Source organism: Chamaea fasciata, unplaced genomic scaffold (genome assembly GCF_029207755.1).
Source record: "Chamaea fasciata isolate MVZ Bird 193981 ecotype frontalis unplaced genomic scaffold, bChaFas1.0.hap1 SCAF_13, whole genome shotgun sequence".
NCBI classification, from domain to species: Eukaryota; Metazoa; Chordata; class Aves; order Passeriformes; family Sylviidae; genus Chamaea; species Chamaea fasciata.
Window position 1 is genome coordinate 11,295,746 of NW_027094098.1, and position 22,498 is coordinate 11,318,243.

The following is a 22,498-nucleotide window of genomic DNA, read 5'->3' on the forward strand; positions in this document are numbered from 1 at the left end:
TCCTAAATTCCCAAAACTTTTAAAGATATGCAAGTGTATTTTAAGCAAAACAAAATATAAGCAAGCAGAGAGGGGAAGAGGGGAAAACTCCAAGAGAAATGTGCAAAGCCTTTAAGTGAAGAAGGCTGACACTTCCTCTTGGTTACATGCCAGCCAAGAAGAGGCTACATCTTCTCATAGACAGCACTGAGCCTCTGCTAACTTCATGGTTAGTCTGAGGTACCTCGATGAAAATTATGCTCACACAAAAATACCTCAGCAACTGTTGGTTTGTAATCACTTTTATTCTCTAATTGGCATTTGACCCTAGTGCAATGCACACTGATCTCTCCAAGCAGCACAGACCCAGCAACAGCATGAACAACCCACTGCAAGATTCTGGACAAATGCCCAAAGCATTCATTTTCTGCTCAGACCTATCTTCTCAGTAGAAAAAAGAGTGTGTATGAGGAGAAGACATTATCTCATGACTGTTCTGCTACACCCCAACGCACTCAGATGAGAAGGGGCGTATAGGTTGGGAAGACAGACCATTTATTTTAAAAGGCACTTAGTTTTCTATGGGTTTGTGTTTCCTGAAATAGATTGTAAAAAAGGAAACACAGACATACATCTTGGGGATTGATATATCACGTGGCAATTTTGTGAAGAGCACAACCCTTCCCTTGTGTCCTCCCCACAGTCAGTTATCAAGCCCTGAATTACACACTGCTGTTGATTTCCATGGCTCTGTACGATTACTCTGGCTGTTCTCCGTAAAGCAAAAAGAGCAACTGGAACAGAGAGGAGAGGAAATCGCTCACAAAAAACTAGGTTACAATATCCCTCAGGAGCTAAGTGAAACCAAGAAGAGGAGAAGAGTTCAGCACTAGGCTGCCAGCCTGGGCAAGGACACAACCCTAACTCCAGCATGTCAGACCCAGTGAGCCTCAAATGCACAACACAGCACATTTAGAGAAAACCATTATTAACCCGTATTAAAAGAAAGCAATGGATTTTTTTTTTTTCCAAGGACTTAGACCCTAGGAGGAGGCACAGAGTGCTATTTTCTTTTCCCTGAGTATAGTGGGGTGTAAGTAGCTCATGCAACACAGTAAAAAATGAATAGAGGAATCCTGTTCAGACCCCCTCCCAACCCATTCTGCAATGAGACAGATCACTCCTTTTATCTGAGCTAAATGAGCCAGCACAGCATATCCAGGAGGGAATAGAAAGCTGGAGAAGCACTTCTTGTTATTAGCTAACAGTTGCACTGAGAGAACAGCTGGTGGCCACCAGATTTGTTAAAAGTAATTGAAAAATTACTGTAATTTCAGCCTACAGCAAAAGTCAGTGTTTTCTGGTTTTCTGTTTGTATCTGTAACTCATGGAAACATCTTCTTTGGCCAGACTGCAAAAATACAAAATTAAAATGCAGACCTTTATACCTTGCCTTGTTATCATCTCAGGACTCCACCAGAGCCAGAATGCTGAAACATCACATGACATTATTTTGTCCTCTTACTCTTCTGGAATGTATTGCTAAAATATTTTGCTATTTAATACATTCATTTCATTTTATCCATTACCATTCAAAGTAATTCCTTCAAAGTATGAAATATAAACCTACTTCCTTACCAGGTATTTACACTGAGACAGGATAGAAAGCCTAGATCTGCCAGCAAGTATATAAAATATCCCATATTAGTAACATCAGTCTGTAGATAACTTCAGTTCCTGCCTTTCTAGCACTTTTAAAGAATATATTTTTATAAGTGATTATAGAAGAAAGAGGTTAAAAAAAAAAAAAGATTTGTTTTTACTGATACAATTATAATTTTGTCTTGTTCCAGATGTCACACTGGAGGCACAGATCAGCCCGGTAGGAGCTTGAATTTAAAGACTTTGACGAGGAGGGAAAACAGCATTACGCAGAATTTATTGTGGGTGCCCATGGGGTGATTTTAGACTTTCAATTCTGTCAAATTTCAGTGGATTTTTACAATTAAAAGAAAAGTACTTAGTGCTACACTGAGGGAAGAGTGAAGCTAATACAATCTCCTTGACATGGCCCTGAGGCACAAGAGCAGATTGGCCTCCAGACAGACCCACTGCAGATTCCCTGTCACCTCCAAAATAAATGAAGAATTGTGATTTGGCACATCCCCATGAGTATGCGAAGTCAGACGCCTGTACGTGAGGGTAGAAATGCCATGGATCAAAAGTTGTACAGGTGCAGGGGAATAGGAGATCAAGGTATTTCCTCACCTGTTTTAAATGCTGCCTGCCAAGCTGCTTTGTATTATTCACTGTCTTAGAAGACTGTGACAAAAATGTCCCATAGCTGCACGTAAGGAACGGAGTCAAGAGGAAAGTAGCTCAGTGACAAATAAGGAAAAAACTTCCTTTAGATCCATGGTTTTAACATCCAAACCCTCTCTGGTGACACATACACAATGCAAAAAAAAAGAAACTTCAGACACATGTTATAAGCAGCAAGATGGTAATTCTGAAATATTATTTTTAAATCTTGTTTCTATTGACCCTGAACTCACTGCATCTTACAACTTGAGTGAACTGGGTTTTGTTTTAAAAACAGTTAAATGGCAACTATCAAATCACAGGACCATGTGCATTTGCATTTCCTTCACTCACACACTGCAGATAGGCCAGTGGTGACCTCATGGACCTTCTACGGCTTTCCAAATTCAAGGCCTGGTTTTCCTCTCTGTGACAAAGCAGATTAAATGTCTTCTGAGTTAAGGAAATTATTCTTTGTTCTCCAAAAACGCCTGTGTGAGCTGGCAAGCCAAAGATGCAAATCAGCAGCATTTCCCAGCCTCAGGGGCTGCCCCTATGTCACTGTGACATGTCCTTGTGCCAGGGGATACATGGGACAGAGGGTGATGGGTGATGCCCTACAGCCAAGTGAATCCAGCCACATAAACAAGCCTTGATCAATAACAGGCACCTGCTCTTGCCATCCTGGACTTTTCTCAAGGGAGACAGCTGGAGTGGTTGGCACAGAGAGAACAAATGCCCATTAAAACCGCCTGCACAACAAACTGTTAATTGTGGTTACATAAAGGGAAGGTATGGGACAGAGTCCCCAGCCCCTGTTTTCAGCTTTAATAACACCCCCCAAAACCCCACATAGTTTTGAATGCAAAACAGAAAAGATACATGGATACACACAAGGAGCACAAGGATTTCACCCCCTGTGATTTTTGCAAGGTCAAAATCAAGGCCCAGATTTTCCAAACCACCGAAAGAGTCCAGAAAGGACTCCTCATGCAGCACAGCAAAGGGCCAGTACAAGTGCTTTTGTGTAAGATATCCACATCAAGGCAGGGTGGTCTTTCCTTCCTGTTCCAACAGGTGGGATATGGGCAGGATTGGCACACAGGATTCCAGCACGTTGTACCTTTCCGACAGGAAGGGTTTATGTCCCCTCAGACACATTGCTTTGCTTACTGGCTTCCCTGCAAGGATTTATCATCTGCCTCTGGGCTGCTAGGGGCTTTTTTCATTCAATTACTCCCCTAAGAGATCAATATCCTCTCTGCTGCTGGAGCCTGGAGGAAGCTGAGGGATGAGCTAAGGCTGAAGGAACCACACAGTACTCAGAGTAGGTGACAGTCACCCGGGATGCTAGAACATCAGGCTGAAAAATGGGCTTCATTTGGAGATATAAATAAAACATGCCCAATCATGAGTTATTAATGAGATAGGGAAAAGGCTGAAGTGTAGCCACGCTGACAGAAAAGGAATCACAGCCACTGCCAGCTCAGTGGTTTGGGCTGAGGGAGTTCCCTGTGTTCACCACTGCCTGGTTTGCATTGCTGCAGCAGGAACAGCCCCATAAATATTCACGGCAGCACCTCCAAGACACCTTCTGCTTTGAAACAGGCCGGTGAGGATAAATCCTCGGAGGCAGCAATCATCCTAAAGAAAAGGTGGCCAAGCGAGGACTACAGCACTGCACTTGGTCTCAGCTTTCTAAGACCATGGGCTCAGCCTCTGCACAGCTTCATTTTGTGGATGAGTCTGGTTTCTCTGTGTGTTGGTTGCCCATCTGCTTTGTTTTACTGGCTGCTCTGGGCCTGGAAGATAAATATAGGAATAACAATGGTGTTCTCCTCCAGTAGTAGAAGCTCCACTGGACTTTTCACTCACATTGCTGTGTGGTGCTCTGGACTTGGCACCACACCACAGGATGGAAGCAGCTTACCTGCTTGCCTTTTTTCTTTTTTTTTTTCTTTTTTTCCCTTGCCAAGTAAAGGCCCAAAGTTTTCTTGTTTTCCTGCAGTGTGCAAATCTTTTTTTGACAGAAACCCAGTTGCAGCAACACTCCCTGCTATGAAATACAGCCAGGATGCTTTACAACTCAATACTGCTGTACAGAAAACAAGGTGAAGTGGCACAAGAGCATGTTCCCAGTTCTTGGGATCGATTCCCATGACACTGTCCTCAATAAAAACATGGAAATAAAACCAAACATCTTCCTACACCAAACAGGATGCAGTAACTTCCATCTAAGAGACAACAATGCCTACATGCCCAAATGTGGTATCATTGAAAATCTGGCCCTCACTGTAAAAGCTGCTGTTCTAAAACTGTTTTTTAATTGAAAATTTCACTCTATATAACAGTTTTTTCAGAACATATTCTTCTATTTTATTCCTGGGGGTTTCAGGGTGTTTTTTTCTTTTCTTATTTATTTTCTCAGTTCCCAGTCAAACACAAGAAAGGGAGAACAAAATGCAAAAGAAAGCATCTAGTCCAAAAAAGAAAGTAGTAAACATGACTCCGTGAAGCTTAAAAGGCTGAAAAACACAGAGATATGTAAATGGAAAGCAGAACATGGATTTTCTTTTACAGGATGTGATGCCTGGCATGTTCCAGATGACAGCTTTTGACAAAGGAACAGCAAAATTACTTTCATTACATCATTCACACCATACAGTAGGAGAAACTAGAGTGGACAAAAACAAACATGTTTTAAGATTGAATGTCTCAAACCAAGTAATGAAGCTTTTCTTCTGCCATGGCAGTGGGGTCCAGACCCTTTGGTGTGTGCTGCTGCTTGTTCAGGCAGCTGCTGGTCACATCAGCTTTTGCAGAACATCCCCCCTCCCCTTGGTCTGCAGGCTTTTGGAAAGCAGGGGAAACAGTTAGGACACCTTTGAATTGGCTCATTTGCTACTTTTCAGTCCAACACATGTATCTGGTTAATTATTTAGGCACTTCACTGCTTCTGTTTACTTATTTATAAAATACAGTTGATTTGCTGCAGTAATTGGGGGCAAGCAGGGCAGGCAACCACCAACCAGCCCTCCCAAAACAGTCCTGTTCGAGCTCAGCTGAATGACAAGCATGACCAGACAGAAATCATTTACCTTTTCTGATTGAAAAACACACTAATACTGAGGAAAATTTAATTATTGTATTGGACAAGTGACTGTATGTTCCTTGGGGCCTTCAGTAGCACCTTCTGCAGAAGATCAAGAGTCCTTGAAGAGGACTGAGGAGCCCTAGAGCTGTATGAGCTGATGTTGGCCAAAGACAGCTGAGAGCTGTGGGCAGGGAAGTGCTGCCAGCCCCAGCCAACCGGATGAATGTCTGGTGGATTAACTGTGAGTGTTCCTCATGCCAGGAAAAGCTCAAGGGCTCAGTGAGAGAAGGAAAGCAGGAATCCAAGAGGACTGACATCAAGAATTTCTCCCTGAAGTGAGGGGATTAGCTGGGGAGGAGCAGGCAAATTTTAAGGGATGGAAAAGAAAATAGCACAGAAGGCAGAAAGTTGGGGGAAGGGGTCCGTTTTGAAGCAGAGTGTAGCAATTAGTAGAGGGAGATCAATCCTTATTTCTATGAGGATGTTTAAATTTAAAACCACACAAAACTAACAGCAGCCACCAAAACTGAGATACAAACACCTAACCTTAAAATTAATTAAAATCAGCTTTAGCAGAGGAGTATCCCCTCAGCAGGCATCCACCTGCAGAGTCAGGCAGAGCACGTTTTTGGGACACTGGGTCACACAAATGCCTGCACTGCAGGACAGACTGATACCTGGGCTGGGGTATCTGCCACTCTCTTTCACACATCCCCTTTGCCATTTCTTCCTGTCTCTTCAAAAGGTAGTGGGAATTTTTAGCGACAAATAATGGCCTGACCATCTCCTAGGATGCAACATGTGAAATGCAGCAGAGTTTCATTACTCACCAACAGAATTCATAGCAGCTCCTGTCCTTTGTTGCTGTCATGGGCTCATTCAAGTGCCAAAGTGCCCAAGCATTATGTATTTTTGATCATTCTTTTGGGCATGTTCCTGAAACATCGTCTGTCTCAAAATGCTGAAGACAAGTAACAACATCTCTCTGGTTGTTCATTTCAAAGCTCAAGTCCCAAAAGCCACTTCTAGCTCAATTTAATCCTTGATCAAAGCAGTAAAATTTAGCATTGGATTAGCAATTCTCTCATTTTAATCCGTCACTAAGAAATGCAGGTGATCTAAGTCAATTCTAAATACTTCAACTAATGCCACTAAAACTTTATCAGGTAGTACAGGGATAATTTTTTTTACCTTCATTACAATCTCAGGCTGCATATTCAGTGTTTTTCAGGCACAAATGCACTTATTCTGCCCTGTGTTCCTAACTTTCCTAGAAAACTGTAGAAGAAAAACCCATCATGTTCCAACACCACTGCCAATTCCTTGAGGATATGTAGCAAAAAACCATGCCAGGGAAAAAGAACTGTAAAAACTAATAAGGCACCAGACCTTCTCCTGGCATCTGCCAACTGAAAAAGGACCTTAGGGCTGTGTTTGATCCAAGCACTTCCAGGCATTGCTCTAGAAGGTGGAAATTCTGCCTGTTTGATTGCAAACATGAAACTCCTTCCAGTGCAGAGAGAAGCCCATGAATCCTCCAAACCATGGAGGCAAAGAAACAAGGAAGTGATGCCAGATATAAATTCATACATCTGAAAGAAGTGCAGCTCTGAGGATGCCACAGCAGGACTGTAACCCCGGGGTGAACGTGCCCTTGTGTGCAGCAAAGAGCACAAGAGAGCATCTCACTGCCTGTGCACACACAGGAGGAAGGAGCACAGTGGGGCAATCACAACCCACGTGCTCTCTTGCTCTCTTAGCGCCCCAGTAATCAATGTCAAGTGAAGCAGCCCTCAGACTCCTGCTGTCTCTTCACGTCTGTCCCATAGAATTGCAACCTTGATCCGAGGAAACACTTCTTTACTTACTAGGCAAGTCACACGTAGGAATTGCACCCTAGACTTAAGGTCCAGTCCACATCAGAAACTTCTGCATTGTGTTCAGGCCTTTCTCTTTGCTACCAAAGTTTTGTACCTGACAGAGTTTCAGTGTGCCAGCACAGAGATCCTTACATCAGCATGTAAGGGTCTCTCCCCTTAAGTGAGGCTAAAAGCTGAGTTTATGCATTCATCTGGAATCAATAGCATCCGAGTTACACTAAGCCCCTAAAAGCTGTTTTGCTTTAGAGGTCCCAATAAAAATGCAGGTCACCTTCCCTAATAGCAAAGATCTTTGATCTGTTGCAGGAGTGCCGCGGGCTGGAAGGGCTTGCACAGGGGAGTCAAGCTCCCAGCGGTGAGATCTGCTCCAGGCTGCACTGAAATGCAAACCTCCCAGAAATCAAAGGCAACAGCAGCGGACCCCGTGAGCCAGGAGTGCAGAGACCTCCGAGCACTCACACAGCTAAACTGGGGGCGAGGGATCCTGGGATCACAGACCGGCACAACAAAACTTCTGCACTTCTGATTGCATGCAACACTGCAGGATGGTGAGTACAGAAACTGTCCTATCTCAGATTAACTTTGAAATAAAGTACTGTTGTTCCTCAGACCCTCTCAAAGTTGATTTTCTCCCCATTATCCTGCCAAGTTTCTCATCCTTTCAACCCACTCCCCTTCTGGAAGGCGTGTAGGGAGGGACAGGGATCATGACTCCCGAACAGTCTGGTGGAGTCCAACATTCAAGTGCCTCTCCCTGCAAAATAACAGCTCCCACACGGGAGGAGGGAAACCTTGGAAGACTCTGAGGCACACCTAAATCTACTTTACTGCAGTAATAACCATGGCAAATGAAGAGAGAAAAAACTCAGAGAATCAACGGGGAAAAAAAAAAAAATCCAGCATCTGAAAAATATAGGACATGCAAGAAATTAAAATAATCCTACTCCCGCCTGCCAATGCACAGAGGGTGAAAAGCAATCACAGACCAAGTAGCTTTTTCCCTCTTGCCCAGCTAAGGAAAAGTAAATGCTCAAGTGAGTGCCCTCCAAGTCCCTCTCTCAGGCAGGAGCGAGCTGCTCCGCTCTGACCATACCTTTGCTCCTCCGTCTCACCACCCCGAGCCGGCACTTGAGCGAGACAGCGAACATCTTCCTGCAGCCTCCAGCGCTGCGCTCACATGGCTCTGTGCCGCTGCTCCCTCCGCACCTCTGCCTGGCTCTGCGAGGGGCTGCCAGCTCAAAATTAATGTATGATTACTGTGAAATAGAGTCGAGCTTTAGGCAGTGGCAGATGGAGTGAGAGAGAAGGGGTTTTGGGAGGGAGAATGGCAAAGACTGAGCTAGAGGGGGCACAGACCCTTTTCGGTACTTTCAGTGCGGGGCTGTTTTGTTATCTCGTCCAGATGAATAAAATCACACATTGATTTTTTAAACCTATCACCAGTCTCCCGCTGTTAAAGGCTGGGAATCTGGCACTGCATTAACATATTAATTTGCAAAGTAAGATTATTCCTTCGCACACACGGGTGCATGCTTGCACTTCACCAGAAAGCTAATCCAGAGATTACCAGAGCAAAGGAGATAAAAGCCCTCAATTTTATGGGAGCAGTTCACCAGAAACCCAGCACCAGCACAAGTACAGTGGGACTGTTCTGGTAACAGCCCCAGCAGGGCAAGTACTGCTAAAGAAGCTTGTCTGCAAACAAGCTTTTTGTGTCTATAGAAACCACTGACAGTGTCATGCAGACCTAAGAGGAAAGCCACCATCCCACAAACTACATGTTGAACATCAATTTCCCAAGGAAACTTCACACTATTTTTTTTTTTTGTGGAAGAACTTTGGAGAGGGTTCATGGTGGCACACAAGTCTCATTGCCTTCCTTGCCCGAGCTTGCTCATCCCCACTTCTCTTCTGGGAGAACAACACCTGCTGAGGACTCTGCCTAACCAGTATGCTACTACTCCCTTTCATCTGAATTTTAGACCAAATCACACTGGGAGTAGCACTTTAGTTGACCTTTTCTGCTGAGCTGAGCCTCTCCCAGCAGCTGAACGAGCAAAATATTCTTCCCTCTCTCTATGAAAACTCAGACTACAGCAGCAGTGGTTCTCAACTTCTTGCCATGGTCTCAGGGGAGCTCAGAGGTGCCTTCCAGGAACCCACTGGGAAACTCTGGATGTGTAGAAGAAAGCTTCATTACTTAATCAATACCTGAGGGCTAAAGGCTGCCCTCAATAGATGGACATCAGGGAGTTCAGCCAACATTTCTGCTGATCCCACAGATGACTTTGGAGATTGCAATTCACTGCCTGCAGCCATTGGTCTGTGGAAACAACACACTGTGGGTTTCCAGGAGTCTCCTTAGAGACATGACATAGAATAATTCACCTCCAGTGCCTGATCTCAGCAATGCTCTGCCACTGCGTTTTTGCACTTAGTCACCAGGGTTACCCTCCCACTTTTTAGGCTAGAAGGACACATGAACAGTTTTGCAAATTCAGACTCAGAGGTATAAATTTGGAACCAAAGGAAAGCATAACACAGACTGACCCAGAAAGCTTTCCAGCAGGGAAAGGGCTATGGAGAGCTGCTCTGAATGTGTAGAAGCATTAGCAGCACACACAAATCACAATCCCAGAGACCTAATGCTAAATTCCAAATTCAAGAATTCCCATTACAGACCCTCAAAACTCAACAAACCCTCAGTACTTCGAAGGTCAATCTTGATGCAACAACACAATAGATTTTCTTCTTGCCTCCATCCTGTTTTCTTTAAAATTATATAAAGTTGAAAGCATTGACAAGTACAATTGTACATTTGTATTAACAATAGATAAATTTAGATGTAAAGTATGCATTTAAAGCCTTGTACGGAAGATGAAAAGCCTGAGCACTTGGGGGCTGATTAGACCCCAAATGTTCAATTTCTGAGACAGCCTGAGAGCTGACTCCCAGCTCCCCACGCACAGTTGCTTGCTCTGTTCAGGCTGCTTTTTCTTCTCTCCCCTCTACTGAGCACAGGCATCTCCAATTAATTTCACTGGAGCTGTAGCAGAGGATCTTATACTCTTTTTCCAACCAAAATATCATTTTGCACCAGATCTTCCTTGCTTTCATGATGCTGAAGTACCAGTCTACAAATAAGACTAGAGGACGCATCCCATTTCATCCTCTCTCTAGGTTCGTCACTAGAATTTAAGCATATTCTGATTTAAACCTGAATATTAAGATCCAATTTACCCTCCTCCAAGAGTCTCAGAGAACTTCTTTAGCCAGGGGAATTGCCTGAATGTCCCAAGACAATTGATTTTACCTTAGAGGAAATTCCAGTTGAAAACAGAATGCAGCTGTTTCTCTTCGATACTGAAACAAATGCGTTTTCTGCTCTCCCACATATAAATCTAATCCTCATTTCAGCTCAGGAAATGACTGTGGGGACACTGGTCATCAAGAGTGCACAATAGAACGAGTGAGAAATGCAGCAATTAAACTAAGAGGATAAAAAAGCATTTGTATAATGGGAAATCTATTACCATTTATCATGTCTAGTATTCGAAGTGGTTCTGCCAAGCCATAGAATCCATTGCAAATAATGCAAGAGGATAATGAAAATATACACCAAGCTTCAGGGGAAAAAAAAAAAAAAAGCAAAACACAGGGTGATTAATGAATACATAGTGTCCAGAATATATCTATGTACTGCTGCGTTTACTTGTCTGACAATGAATACACCTGTCCAATAACAGCAACCAGTGGCAAAATGGCAAGGGAAAGAAACAGCCTTCTATTCAAGTAAACATTTAAAAATATGTATCAGAACAAAATTAAAGGAGCAGAAACTATTCAAAGTAGAGCTCACATTAAATTAGTTCGTTTTTCCCTTGAAGTTGCCATACAGTTTGTTTCCTTCCTGAGGAATAATAAAGCAAAATCCTGTGTGTCTAATACATATCCTGAAAATTACACACTGTACTAAAATGCACTTCAGAAGGCAGTATTTCCTTACTAACAGGTGCTGTTATGGCTGAATGTATTAATGTTACAAATACTGATAATACTGCCTTTGTGAATTTGTTCTGATTATTTTCATCTTCTCTTCACTAGTTTAAAGGATGTTTCTACATTACTTTTTATGTGCTTCAATGACTATCAGTACAGTCAGTGGGCAGACCCATAAAACAGGCTCTGGGGAGAAAAAGCAGATTTATATGGAAAGGCAGCTTTTTCTTATCTTCTTTTCTTTCAGTATTTGCACATTGTCTGCAAAAATGAAACCAGGTATTTCCAGATACTGGACTAACAGTCTTTTTATCCTCTCTATAGATCTGACCACATTAAACTGGCTAACCAGTGTACACTTTCCATTTAGAAAGAAAGCAAAATAAACAGAGTTCACCATAGATAGTTTTTCTCCATAAATAGCATATGAGTATATATGGGCATACAGATTTCATGGGATAACTGTCCTGCAAAAATATGTCAAACAGATTGGCCAACAACAATCTGAAGGTATCTCACAAAAACATTCACGCCATAGTGAATATTAAGATAATCTGTTGCAATTAACAGATAACAGATCCCCCCTAAGAGCCTGGGAGCTCTTTGAGAGCCACAGAAGCAAATAACATTGGCCAACAGTGGCATTAAAGCATTCGGAGACAAAAAGTCTGCCTTAGATAAGCAAGTGGGATCAATACTGAAACAACAAATCCAATACAGTAAGCCTTGAACCAAAGGAAGGGTGAGCTGATCTATAAAATTCAGGTATCCCGCAGACTCACTGGCTGCCATCTGTTGGCAATGAAGCCCCCCTTCCTGGCACATGAATTCCCACAGAAACACCCATATCCGCTGTGGAAAGCAGAGCAGCACCGGGGCAGCCAGAAGGGGCTCACCCCTCCCCCAGGCTCCAAGTTTATTGCCTCTTGGAGTCTGCTAAATTCAATATGCTGCTGACAAATGCCGTTGGTTCAGACTGGAGGGGTCAAACTGGCGGCTCAACAAAGCCAAACTGAAGTGGTTTCTCCTCATATATTGACACTGTCAATAACAGATGTTTGGAAGAAGATGTTCTGCCCACACTGACACCTGTACTGCTTGAACTGATTACCCTTAATAAATGATCCTGTGACAGCGTGAACAATGAATAATTTCATTGGAACCACGCTCATTAGTAGACAATTCCCAAAAGGAAATGGTCTAAATTATGCTTTACAAGTACCTTGCCTGATCCTAATTAGCATGGCTACAGCTTTCCCTGTGCAATGCCACAGCCTCCAACAGAGTAAAATGTGGGGTGGGATGTGTCATGTGGCACTATAAGGTTTAATTACCCTGACAATAACTTATGCAGGTGACAGTCTGTCATAAACTGTGCTCAGCAAAAAAAGACAAATAGGTTTCAGTCATTAACGCTCACCTTTGATATTTTGAAAGTTCTTTTTTTCTGCATCCATGGGCACCTTTTCTGCCACACACTCTTAACATCCTTTGCAATTTTTTACAAACTCACCAAAAGGACGCTTCACGAGAAATGCCATGTTTTGTTTTCAGCTAAATGCATTTATTTCCCCTGAATTAGAACTTCTCCAGACCCTCAACCCTCTTTAGCACCAGCTGCAAGAAACCAGCAAGTGGCTCTTTGGAGAAATTCCTCGCTGCATTTGCTGAGACCAAGAATGCAGCCGTGTGGAACCACCATACGTGCTGACAATGTCTTCCCAGTTTTCCTCTCCATAAGTCACACCCCATATTAGCAGGAAGGCTGAACACATAGAATTTTTCGGGCACATTTCTGCAATTGAAGTGGGTGAATGGCATTTGAATTATGTCCCAGAGCTAAAAGGATGACTACTTTAAGCATTCACCTCTATATTCCTTTTTTGATGTTCCAGCTTAAGGCATATCAGTATTATTGTAGACATCTCTTCCTGCTATCACTCTTTTATCAGCTGATATTTGGAAATGGGGTTAGCAGAGCTGTATTATCCCAAAGAGTAGTGACCAAAGTGGTACTGCCTAGTGCCCACAGTAAGAAGAGTGGTCCTGCAGGTTGAACACTGTTGCCTGGATTCAGCCTAAGACCACAGTTTACTTTGCCAGAAAATGCTGAAGCCATCCTTTAATAATTAAATGACACAGCATGTTTGTTCAGTCTGTGAATCCATGGACAAGGCATCAGTTTTTCCAAGGAGGCAGCTGAGTCTCCTGAAGCAAGAAATTAAAATAGTCTTATCTCCGTGTGCTGTACTGCCACTCGCTCCGACTGCCAATTGACTTGGGAGAATGAAAGGCTCTTTGCAAATGCTGACTGCAGATGCCTCCCTAGACAGGGGTCATGCTCTGCCTTCATGTATGTACTCCCAACAGTCTTCTCACTCTATTTTACATTGTTGTTGTGCTAATGAAGCAATTAGCCAGGAACAGCCCAGATGAGTTAGTAAGAGGAAGGCCAAAAGGCATCCCCCTTTTAAGCAGGTTCTTTTGCCCCAGTTTAAATGCCAGCTGCAGTCCTTTGCTGTGAACACAGTTAAAGATAACACACAAATCTGTTACTTACAGAGCACCACCAGCCCCAGAAAGGATGGTAGGAAAGCTGCGGTCACTGCAACCTGCAGCTTAGCTTTGAAATTAAAACAGCCTCATTTTAGATGTTTTATATAGGGAAAAATTAAATAACCATACAGAATCAGTACTGCTCATGCTAGGATGCATCTGTACCTTTCAAAATAGCACATTTGTGCTGGTAGACTTGCTGTTACTAATATTTAGCACCCAGTAAAAAAACTACTTTGGTTTTTAAGCAAAATATTGGAAGCTTCAAGTTAATTATTAATCAATAGCAGAATGTTCAAGAGGTTTTAAGGACTCATGAAATTGAATTTTATTATTCTCATTAAACACACTGCACCAATATTATGTTTGCTTATAGAAATCTCATCTGGGGGTTCATTTTGCCTACAGTGTGCAGATGTTCCCATATCACACTGAGTGGAGTTTTAGAAGAGGTAAAGAAAGAATGGGCCAAGAGAACTACAATTATCTTTATTATAAACTGTTATAGACAGATGCCTTTTCCAAAATAATACCAATAAGGATGTTTTACTCACAAGAACAAATTAATGAAAGCAACAGCAGATTATCTGCATTCTGGTTTCCTTAAATCAAAACCAGATGTCTGCCTACCAGTAAACAACCTGGTTTGCCTTGGTCTTGTCCAAGTTGCCAGGGATACATGGCTGAAGGACTTGGCCTGTGTTTTCACAGGACATCAAGCTGAATTATCCTTGTCCACCATCAAATCTCATGACCAAATCCACTGCCACACATAACTGGCATTGTTTTTTCATTTGCCAAACAGCTGTCCCCATTTACTCTGGCAGAAAATTTGCCCATCAGTGGCCTAGCCAGTAGACTGGAAGCAGAGTAGGCCCTGAGTAAATCCGTATATCTGTTTAAAAATTCATCATTAAGTTACCTCTTTTAAGCATTTTTCTGTTCACACAAGGCTTGAATTTCTCACTCCGTTTGATAGGTGCAGATATTCCAGTGCGTGTGGTTATCAGACCCAGGGCTGCACCATCACAGAGGTGACCCAATGCTCACTTTTCCAAGAACTGACTGCACTGTTAATTAACAAGACATTTGTTTGGGAAGTGTCTAAATTGTAACAATTATCACCATGATGGCATAATTAATAATGGATTCTATCTGGCCAACAGATGATACTTTGAAAAGCACTCACCAGCAATTTCATACTTCCTACTAAGTGAAGTATTATTTTTTGTCATTCAAGGGAGACTTTAAAAACTTCACCTCTCATGTTTACTGTCTTCAGACTTAATTTATTATCCCTATTTCTGAAGTGTTTTTCTACCCCTCTAGCCCACATTTTCCCCATCTCAGAATTGCCAAATTGATTTCTCTAACCAGCAATGCCAAACACAGCCCTTCACGAAGGCTATGATTCGGTCTACACCTTATATTTTATGTTGATGTCTAAAAACAATGTCATAGCTTCATTTTATAAACAGGGAGCATGAAACCCTCACTCTCTGTTTGCGTTTCCTTATTAATGGGTTGAAGGAGGTGAAAACACTTTGCTCCAAAGTCAGTGCTGATGCATCCTACAGGTGGGGCTTCAGGGGGATCAGAGGAAAAATGGTGCCTGGATATTTCTAAAACTCTTATGCTGCCCAACTTTGCTTATTTATTTTTATTTTTCAACTGCAGAAAACCTGCCAAAGCAAGTGCTGCAGAGTATTTTGAGATGCTAATTCAGTATGTGTCTCTGCTTCCCTAGAAAATCCAGCTGTTGGCCTCCAGGCTCACCTGTGCTTGTCTCATCTGCAGACAAATTCAAGATCTGGCTGCAAAGAGGACTGAACTACACAGCTTCTGCAACTACTTTATAAGCAAGCAAGGTGTGAATGCCACCTCTCATCATTTGAGTATTTATGTACTTGCTCTTGAAGAAGAAAAAGAACTGTCTCATCAGACATTTTCACTCATTTCCCTGGTGTTTATTACAGTTGATCCCAAGATGGAAGGATTGGATTGAATCTGAAACCTGCAGCTCCTATTTACCCACTCTCTAGAACTTCACATTATATGAAATGTGAGAAAGAGGCACACAAATTCAAAGAATGCTTAGCAGTGAGAAAGTATATTTATCAGAAAAAGATTAAAGAGATTTAAGGAACTCATCTACTTTTCTTTTTCTTTTTGCAAATATTAGCCTTCAGCCAAGACATAAAAACATTTGTCTTCATTCTAAAGAGAATATTATCAACTAATTAATTTCTAGCACCAAACAGTCCAAATGCAGAAGGGTTTAATTGCTGAAAATGTTGAAACGGAATATTTTCTCAGCAAAATTTATGTTTGGCTACAATGGACTGTATCTGTTTGATCAAAAGCTTTCTCTGTACAATTGTCTTTGCTGGAAATTAAGAGAGACCATAACCATTTTAGCTTTTCGTCACCTCTGAATCTCCAGTGAATGCCAGCAATTCCCTTTCCATGGGCACTGCAGGACATGGGGTGCCCAGGAGCAGCTATAAATAATGCAGCTCCACAACGCCCTTAGCAAAGAGGGAGATTGGAGCTGCTGGGGCTTTGAAAGGGCACCCGACTCCAGTCAGGAAGCACAGCTTTCTCTTTCTGCTGGTCCCCACAAGGGAAATCACTTTGAAAGGTTAAAAAAGGGCAACTCTTTCTTGCTCAATAGACCAGTTTATATCTTGTGATATGAGCAGAGCTGCTAATAAATGCTTCATTTACAGTTCCCTCACCACTGCAAGGCACCAGCAGAGAGAGGATTATTAGGGTCTGTGGCTTTCTTGGGATCCTTTGCCTTTATCTACAAATATCCCAGCCTCGATGCTATTAACCCTGACTTCTTCAGAGCCACACATTAATTACTGTTCCAGGTTTTCTCCTTTCTACTAGCAACAATACTGCCCTCAATAGCAGAACACTTGGTTCCTGGTCTCAGTGCCAGGACCTTCAGAGGTTTGACATCAGCTGCTTGACTGCTGCTTCCAGTGCTCCAGCACCATCCCCAGACACAACCTTGACCAGACAGTGCAGCACACACAGACCCAGTCTTGCACCAATGCTCTGCCAAAAGTATCTTTTTTCCTTTCCTGTTTTTCCACCTTCCCTGGTGTAGAGTCTTGTCCAAATCACTTCACCTCTTCCAATCCCATCTAAAAATTTATTTAAGAGGTTCCTCACACTAATTAAGTTACCACTGCTTTTACCAAACCTTATCCTCACATCTAGGGGCATGCAGAGCTCAATGAACAACGACATTCGAAGAGCAGAGGCATAGGAATACACAAATCTCTTTTTCCAGCATTTGAATTTATGGCTGGAAACTAAACTATCAGCTTTGCAATGATTTACAGCTGTACAATGAGACCCACAAGATATAAACAGAGAAGACAACCCTGCAGGACAATAAATTGTCACAAAGCAAGTTGTCATCACAAAATGCTTAAAAGCCTTGTGAAAACCACCCCGGTGATGGGACACAGAGGGTTTTATGGCAGCTGTGCTTCTGCAGACATGAGGTAGAGGGGCCTTTTCCAAAGTAGGAGATCCCCATCCCTGGCCACCTGCAGCTCTTCCCATCTCCTCCCCTGCTGAGGGTCTGGGACACCCTTCTCATGAGTTTGGCCCTTTGACTTTCTAAAGCACACAAACCCTTTGGACACCCTGGCAGTTTTGAACTCTCTCGTTGGTGCAGCCCCCTTCTGAAGGGGAACCACACTGAAAGGCACATCTCTGAAGATGTTTGTCTTCACCCCAGGGATCAGGTGGGACAAGACCAGCTCTGAGAGCAGCCCATCAGAGATCACTGCAGCTTCTGATCTCCTTTGCCTGCCAGGGCTGCCCCTCTGTGGGTCCTCATGTCCCTCCAAGCCCCAGTACTTGTGAACTTCAAAACCACAAGAAATATACTAGCAATTCTGGCAAGCTCGGCCAGTGACTGTACAAGGATGGCTTGGTTTTAATCGTGTGCCTGGGGGATTTCTTGTGGGAGGATGAAGCAACTAGGCCTGGCATCACTGAGGAATGAAAGGGTGGGAGTTTAACAGAGATGATCTGAAAGGCTGAGCAACATCCCTTTGAATTAATTTATATAACCCAGAAGTTCAGCAGCTCTGTATTTTTAAGGCAGCCAATACTAGGTGAAAAATCGTAAGAATAAATGTATCTTAGCTTTCAGAGGGACCAGAGGGGGGAAAAATTAGTTCCCCATAACATTACACATGATTGGGATGTAGGTTTAAATTCAGAGCCTTAGACCAGTGCAAAAAGAGCTGTGATAGATAGCACACACGTTTAGGTCACTAACAATCACCCCTCCCATACCAAATTTCTCTTTGTTGAGAGTAACATGAGACTTTCCCAATCAGCTTCTTTGCTGAATCTGTCTTTCTGCTTAGACACCACAAAGCCAGGCAACTCAGTGCTGCTTCGCAATGGGAAAGGGGGGACAAAAAACAAAGAAATCCAGAGAGCCTGTCTGCAGGGAAATCCAAGGAGCTACAAGAAGATAAAACAAGAGGCAGAGGAGAATCCTTATGAAAATGCATGAGATGTGAAAAACTGACAGGCCAATTAAATATGCCTAAATAGGATCAGAGATTATCCCAATGCCACTGTCGTGTCCTATTGTTCTCCACTCTCCCTTTGTTCCCCCTCCTCAGCCTCCAGAGAACCAGCTCACTGGAGACTCCCCGTCCCTCCGACCAGCAACAACCACACACGTTACAGACCCATCACTCCCTGCCTTGTGCCTCTGCTTTTCCCCAGTCCTCAGCCAGCTGCTGGCATTCCTGCTCCCTGTGCACTGCTCCTGCACAAGGAACACGAATGCTGAGAGCCTGCAGGGAGTGGGGGCTGGCTGATGCTTCTGTAAACACCACTCTAATCCGTTTCAGATATTAAACTCCCATATATGTGTTTTTAATAATAAAGGCAACATTTAGATGCTGCCAAGGTACCAGAGAGCTAGTAGCAGACACAGAAGAGCCACCCCCACCAAATAAACAATGGAAAATGCTCGCTTATCTGTTCGTACCACTAGGCCTCCAGGCTCCAGAATAAATGATTGCATTCATTTACATTTTATTGTGGAGATATAACTGGCTGGAATAACTGCCAGCACAGAACCCAACTGCAGGAATGCACTATTTTTCTCCCCATTTGCCTTAACTGATGCTTTTCCTTTTTTTTTTTTTTTTCTGTCAATCCATCCCCTATCACTGTTGCCTGGGTGGCAGAAGTGCATTAACCCGCTATTATTTACTCACCTAAAGCATATACAGGCAATAAAGGCAAAAAGTTCTTAGACAGTCACACATTCATGCCCCCAAACCCCTACAAGCCATAAAAAGTCATTCACAAGTGACATTTTAGCCTTCAGTTTTACTTCCCTTACAATCAACAGAGAGGAGCGGACTCTCCAGAGAATTCATCACACATTCATTTATGATGTTTTGGGTCAAGAAGCACCAGTTCTTCTCCTTTCCCTGCTAAGCAGCCTGAATCCATGGCTTAGAGGGAGAACTCCACAGTGTCCACCCAGCTGAGATGGACTCAGGCTATCTAACTACTATTGCCCACAGAGCTTGGCATTAACTACAGTTTCAAAAGATCTGCGTTGTTCTTTTCATCAAAAGAGAAACCAAATAAATAAAAAAACCCCAAAGCATTCCATCTCTCAGGTCAACACCTTAGGGCTCACTAGATGAGATGATTAGAAGGAAGAGGACTGAATATAAAATTCAGCCACGATGGGACCACATTCCCAGGCTGAGAAGCTCAGGGCTGGCAGTGAACCTTCTCAGTGACAACTTCCTATTAAAAAAGAAAAAGCAAAATAGACACAGGGTTAACAATAGAAATAACTGTCAAACTGTCAAAGCTGGTTAATGTTTTCCACTGCCTCCTCACATTCTGATACCCGAATATGTTCAGGTTTTAATTTCCTTTCTTATCTGTTGAGGAGTTTCTTACTCTTTAAGAGTAAGGTACCTTACTCTTATCTTATCTTAAAGATAAGGTACGAAATATAACCAAAACTTCAAGAAAAATTATTTGACTATATTTCACTGAAAAAAATAGTGGCAGAAAGGATCTCAGACTCTTGAACTACCCAAGGAGGTAAGAGAGGTGAAAGTCTGGGCATCTAGAAGCTGAAGCCAAGAGCAGGACAGTCACCAGTGTTGCTCATCATGACACATTCTCAAGGCCTCAAGCTCAGAGGCCAGTGCCCACCCCTACCCCAGTCTGTGTAACCCTGGGCAAGTCCAGTAACATCTCTGTGCCCCAGGTCTCCAGCTGTAAATGAGGCTGCCCAAGGTCCTGCAAGAATGGGGCCATCAGATGCTCCAGGACAGGGTCAGAAAAGCAGCTCAGCAGAACTAGGTGCGTGAGAAAGAAAAAGAGTGAGTCTGTAAAATGTACAAAAGCTACAACGATACTACTGCAAACAAACCACCAAATGTGATGGCAAGAAGAGCACTGACCTACATTGAACCTGAGCGTGGCTGCTTCCTAAGTGTGGTTTCATAAGGGCTTCATATCCCTTGGACACAGGCAATGCGAAAGGAAGGAAGCTGAGCCTGATGGCCAAGTGCACAGACCTACACATTTTCTTCTGCTGGGTCACAGCCCCCAGCAGAAAGTTCAGACGTTCTGGGGACATGTGAGTGAACGCTCTAAATGACCCTTTTTCATGTTCTCGGCATCTTTTGTTTTGCTGTTTTACAGAGAGACAAGACACAGAATCATTTTCATTATTACAGCCATAGCATCATTTGCTTGGAAGGTAAGGGTGGATATAAGGGACCTGGGTCCAGACCAACTACGGTGGACAAAAACATCCCTCAGAAAAACAGCAACCTAAATTCATCCATTTCCCATTGCTTTTCAGTTGCACAAATACACAGAATAAACATTCAGGCTTGAATATCGGAAAATGCAACCACATATATCAAGCAAAATTCTCAATGAGCTACACATTCTCCCTACGTTTTCAGGAGCACCATTCTTCCAGAAAGAATATTCCCTTCTCTCCCCACTTCACAAATGTGCAAAATGCCACCCACGCAAGCAAGGGAAGGTTTATAAAAGGAAACCCAGGAGTTTCAGTTCCCTGCCTTTACCACTTCTCCCACCAATATTTTTCACAAAATGCAGAACAGCAGTGCCTGGCTGTAGGAAGCTCTCCTGTCGTGCATAAGCAATGGATATCAAGTGGGCACATTGTCCCAAGGTGAGCAGGAACATTCCTCTTTCCTTACCAGCAGTACAGAGGTGCAGGTGACACAAACCACCTGGGTCACAGAGTTCCTGGCTCTCCCCTTCCTCCTCCACCCTCAGCTCCTCTCTCCATCTCTTCCTTCTCCTCGATGACTTCTTAAGGATCTTCAAAACCTTGTTCACTTTATTCATCTGGTCTCAAGGCTGCAGAGAGGGGACAGAATCTCCCCAACTCCGATGTCTCAGCAGCTCCAGCTCCCAAGGAATCAGGGACAGCTAGAAGTAGGCAGGTCACTGGGAAAGAGCTTGTGTGTATGTGCGTGTGTTCCAAAAGCTTCTTTCCACCCAAAGAGAGAGTTTTGGGTGGTGATGGGAGAGGGAGGAGGAGGGAGAGGGATTTCTTTTGCCTCTGTCCATCCACAGCTCTTACAGACAACAAGAGCAGGCATTTCTTCTCCCTGACGACTTGGGAAAGCTCATAACTCACAGGGGCAGCAGATCCTGTATAGGGTTTTCAATTTCTGTTTTTGACAATACATGCATTCTGGCAGATTTCAAATACTCCTCAGGCAAAAGAGCCAGCATCAGCTCAGAAAAAGCAGTGACTCTTAAAGAATTCTGGCTTCTTTTCAAAGACTAGAAATAGCTAACACAGACAGCAAATAATATCTGCATCTATGAGAAATGCTAAATAACTCTGCAAGCTTGTAGGAAAGGACCCTGAATTTCCTGTGCTCACACAATTGCTCATCTTTCAGCACTTTCTCACCAGAATCTTTAGGAAAAGGCAAATAATTTTTCCAGTTTCCTGCAGACACTGAGGCAATGCAAGGTGAAGTAGCTGGTCAAGACATTTTTAGCAGAACCAATGAAAACATCCCTGAAAATAGCTTCTCTTCCTGTTTCAAAAACTCAGGCTCTCTAAACTTTCCAAATAATTTAGAGCCTTTGAATGTTTCTACACAGCTCTCTGGTATTTTTGTGAAGACTTTAATGGATAACAACATGCAGCCTATAGTGTCCACCCAGGGCCATAGCTGCTCTCATACACCATCAAACCACTGAGAAGAATGCAAGAACCCTGTGTGAGAAATTCTGACCTGATCTCCTGTCCATGGCAATCTCCAAAGACAGAGAGTTCCAAGTCCTTTGCATTGCTCTCATCCTAGCACTGCAAACCAAGGTATGGATGGGCAGTAAGAAGAGCATTCCCTTTGAAAGACCCATTTTGTTTGTAAATGACAGTTTTCAGAGTCAGGAGGCTAAGTGGAAAACAACCCTATGTGCTTGAGAATCACTGTCTGGGAGTCAGGTGGGTGACAGGATGAGTGAGGCCCTGAGTAACCGAATATAACAAGTGACATCCTTGCCCATGGCAGGGTGGGTCAGGACTAGGTGATCCCTCAGGTCCCTTCCAACCCAAACCATTCTACGATTCTGTGACAAACACACACCTTTACTGCTG

General features: G+C 43.2%; 1 protein-coding gene across 2 annotated transcripts in view; it reads right to left on the reverse strand.

Moving 5' to 3' along the window:
• GRIP2 (glutamate receptor interacting protein 2) overlaps window positions 1-21,225 on the reverse strand; it is a 135,453-nt gene extending 114,228 nt beyond the window's left edge. Inside the window, exon 1 of one of the 2 annotated variants that reach the window (XM_066195404.1) lies at window positions 21,075-21,225. In XM_066195404.1, the coding sequence (XP_066051501.1) occupies window positions 21,075-21,225 (151 nt within the window). Of the gene's footprint in view, window positions 1-8,347; window positions 8,355-21,074 lie in introns of those variants that run through there. The other variant, XM_066195406.1, reaches the window with a different exon arrangement.
• Window positions 21,226-22,498: the final 1,273 nt, after the last annotated feature.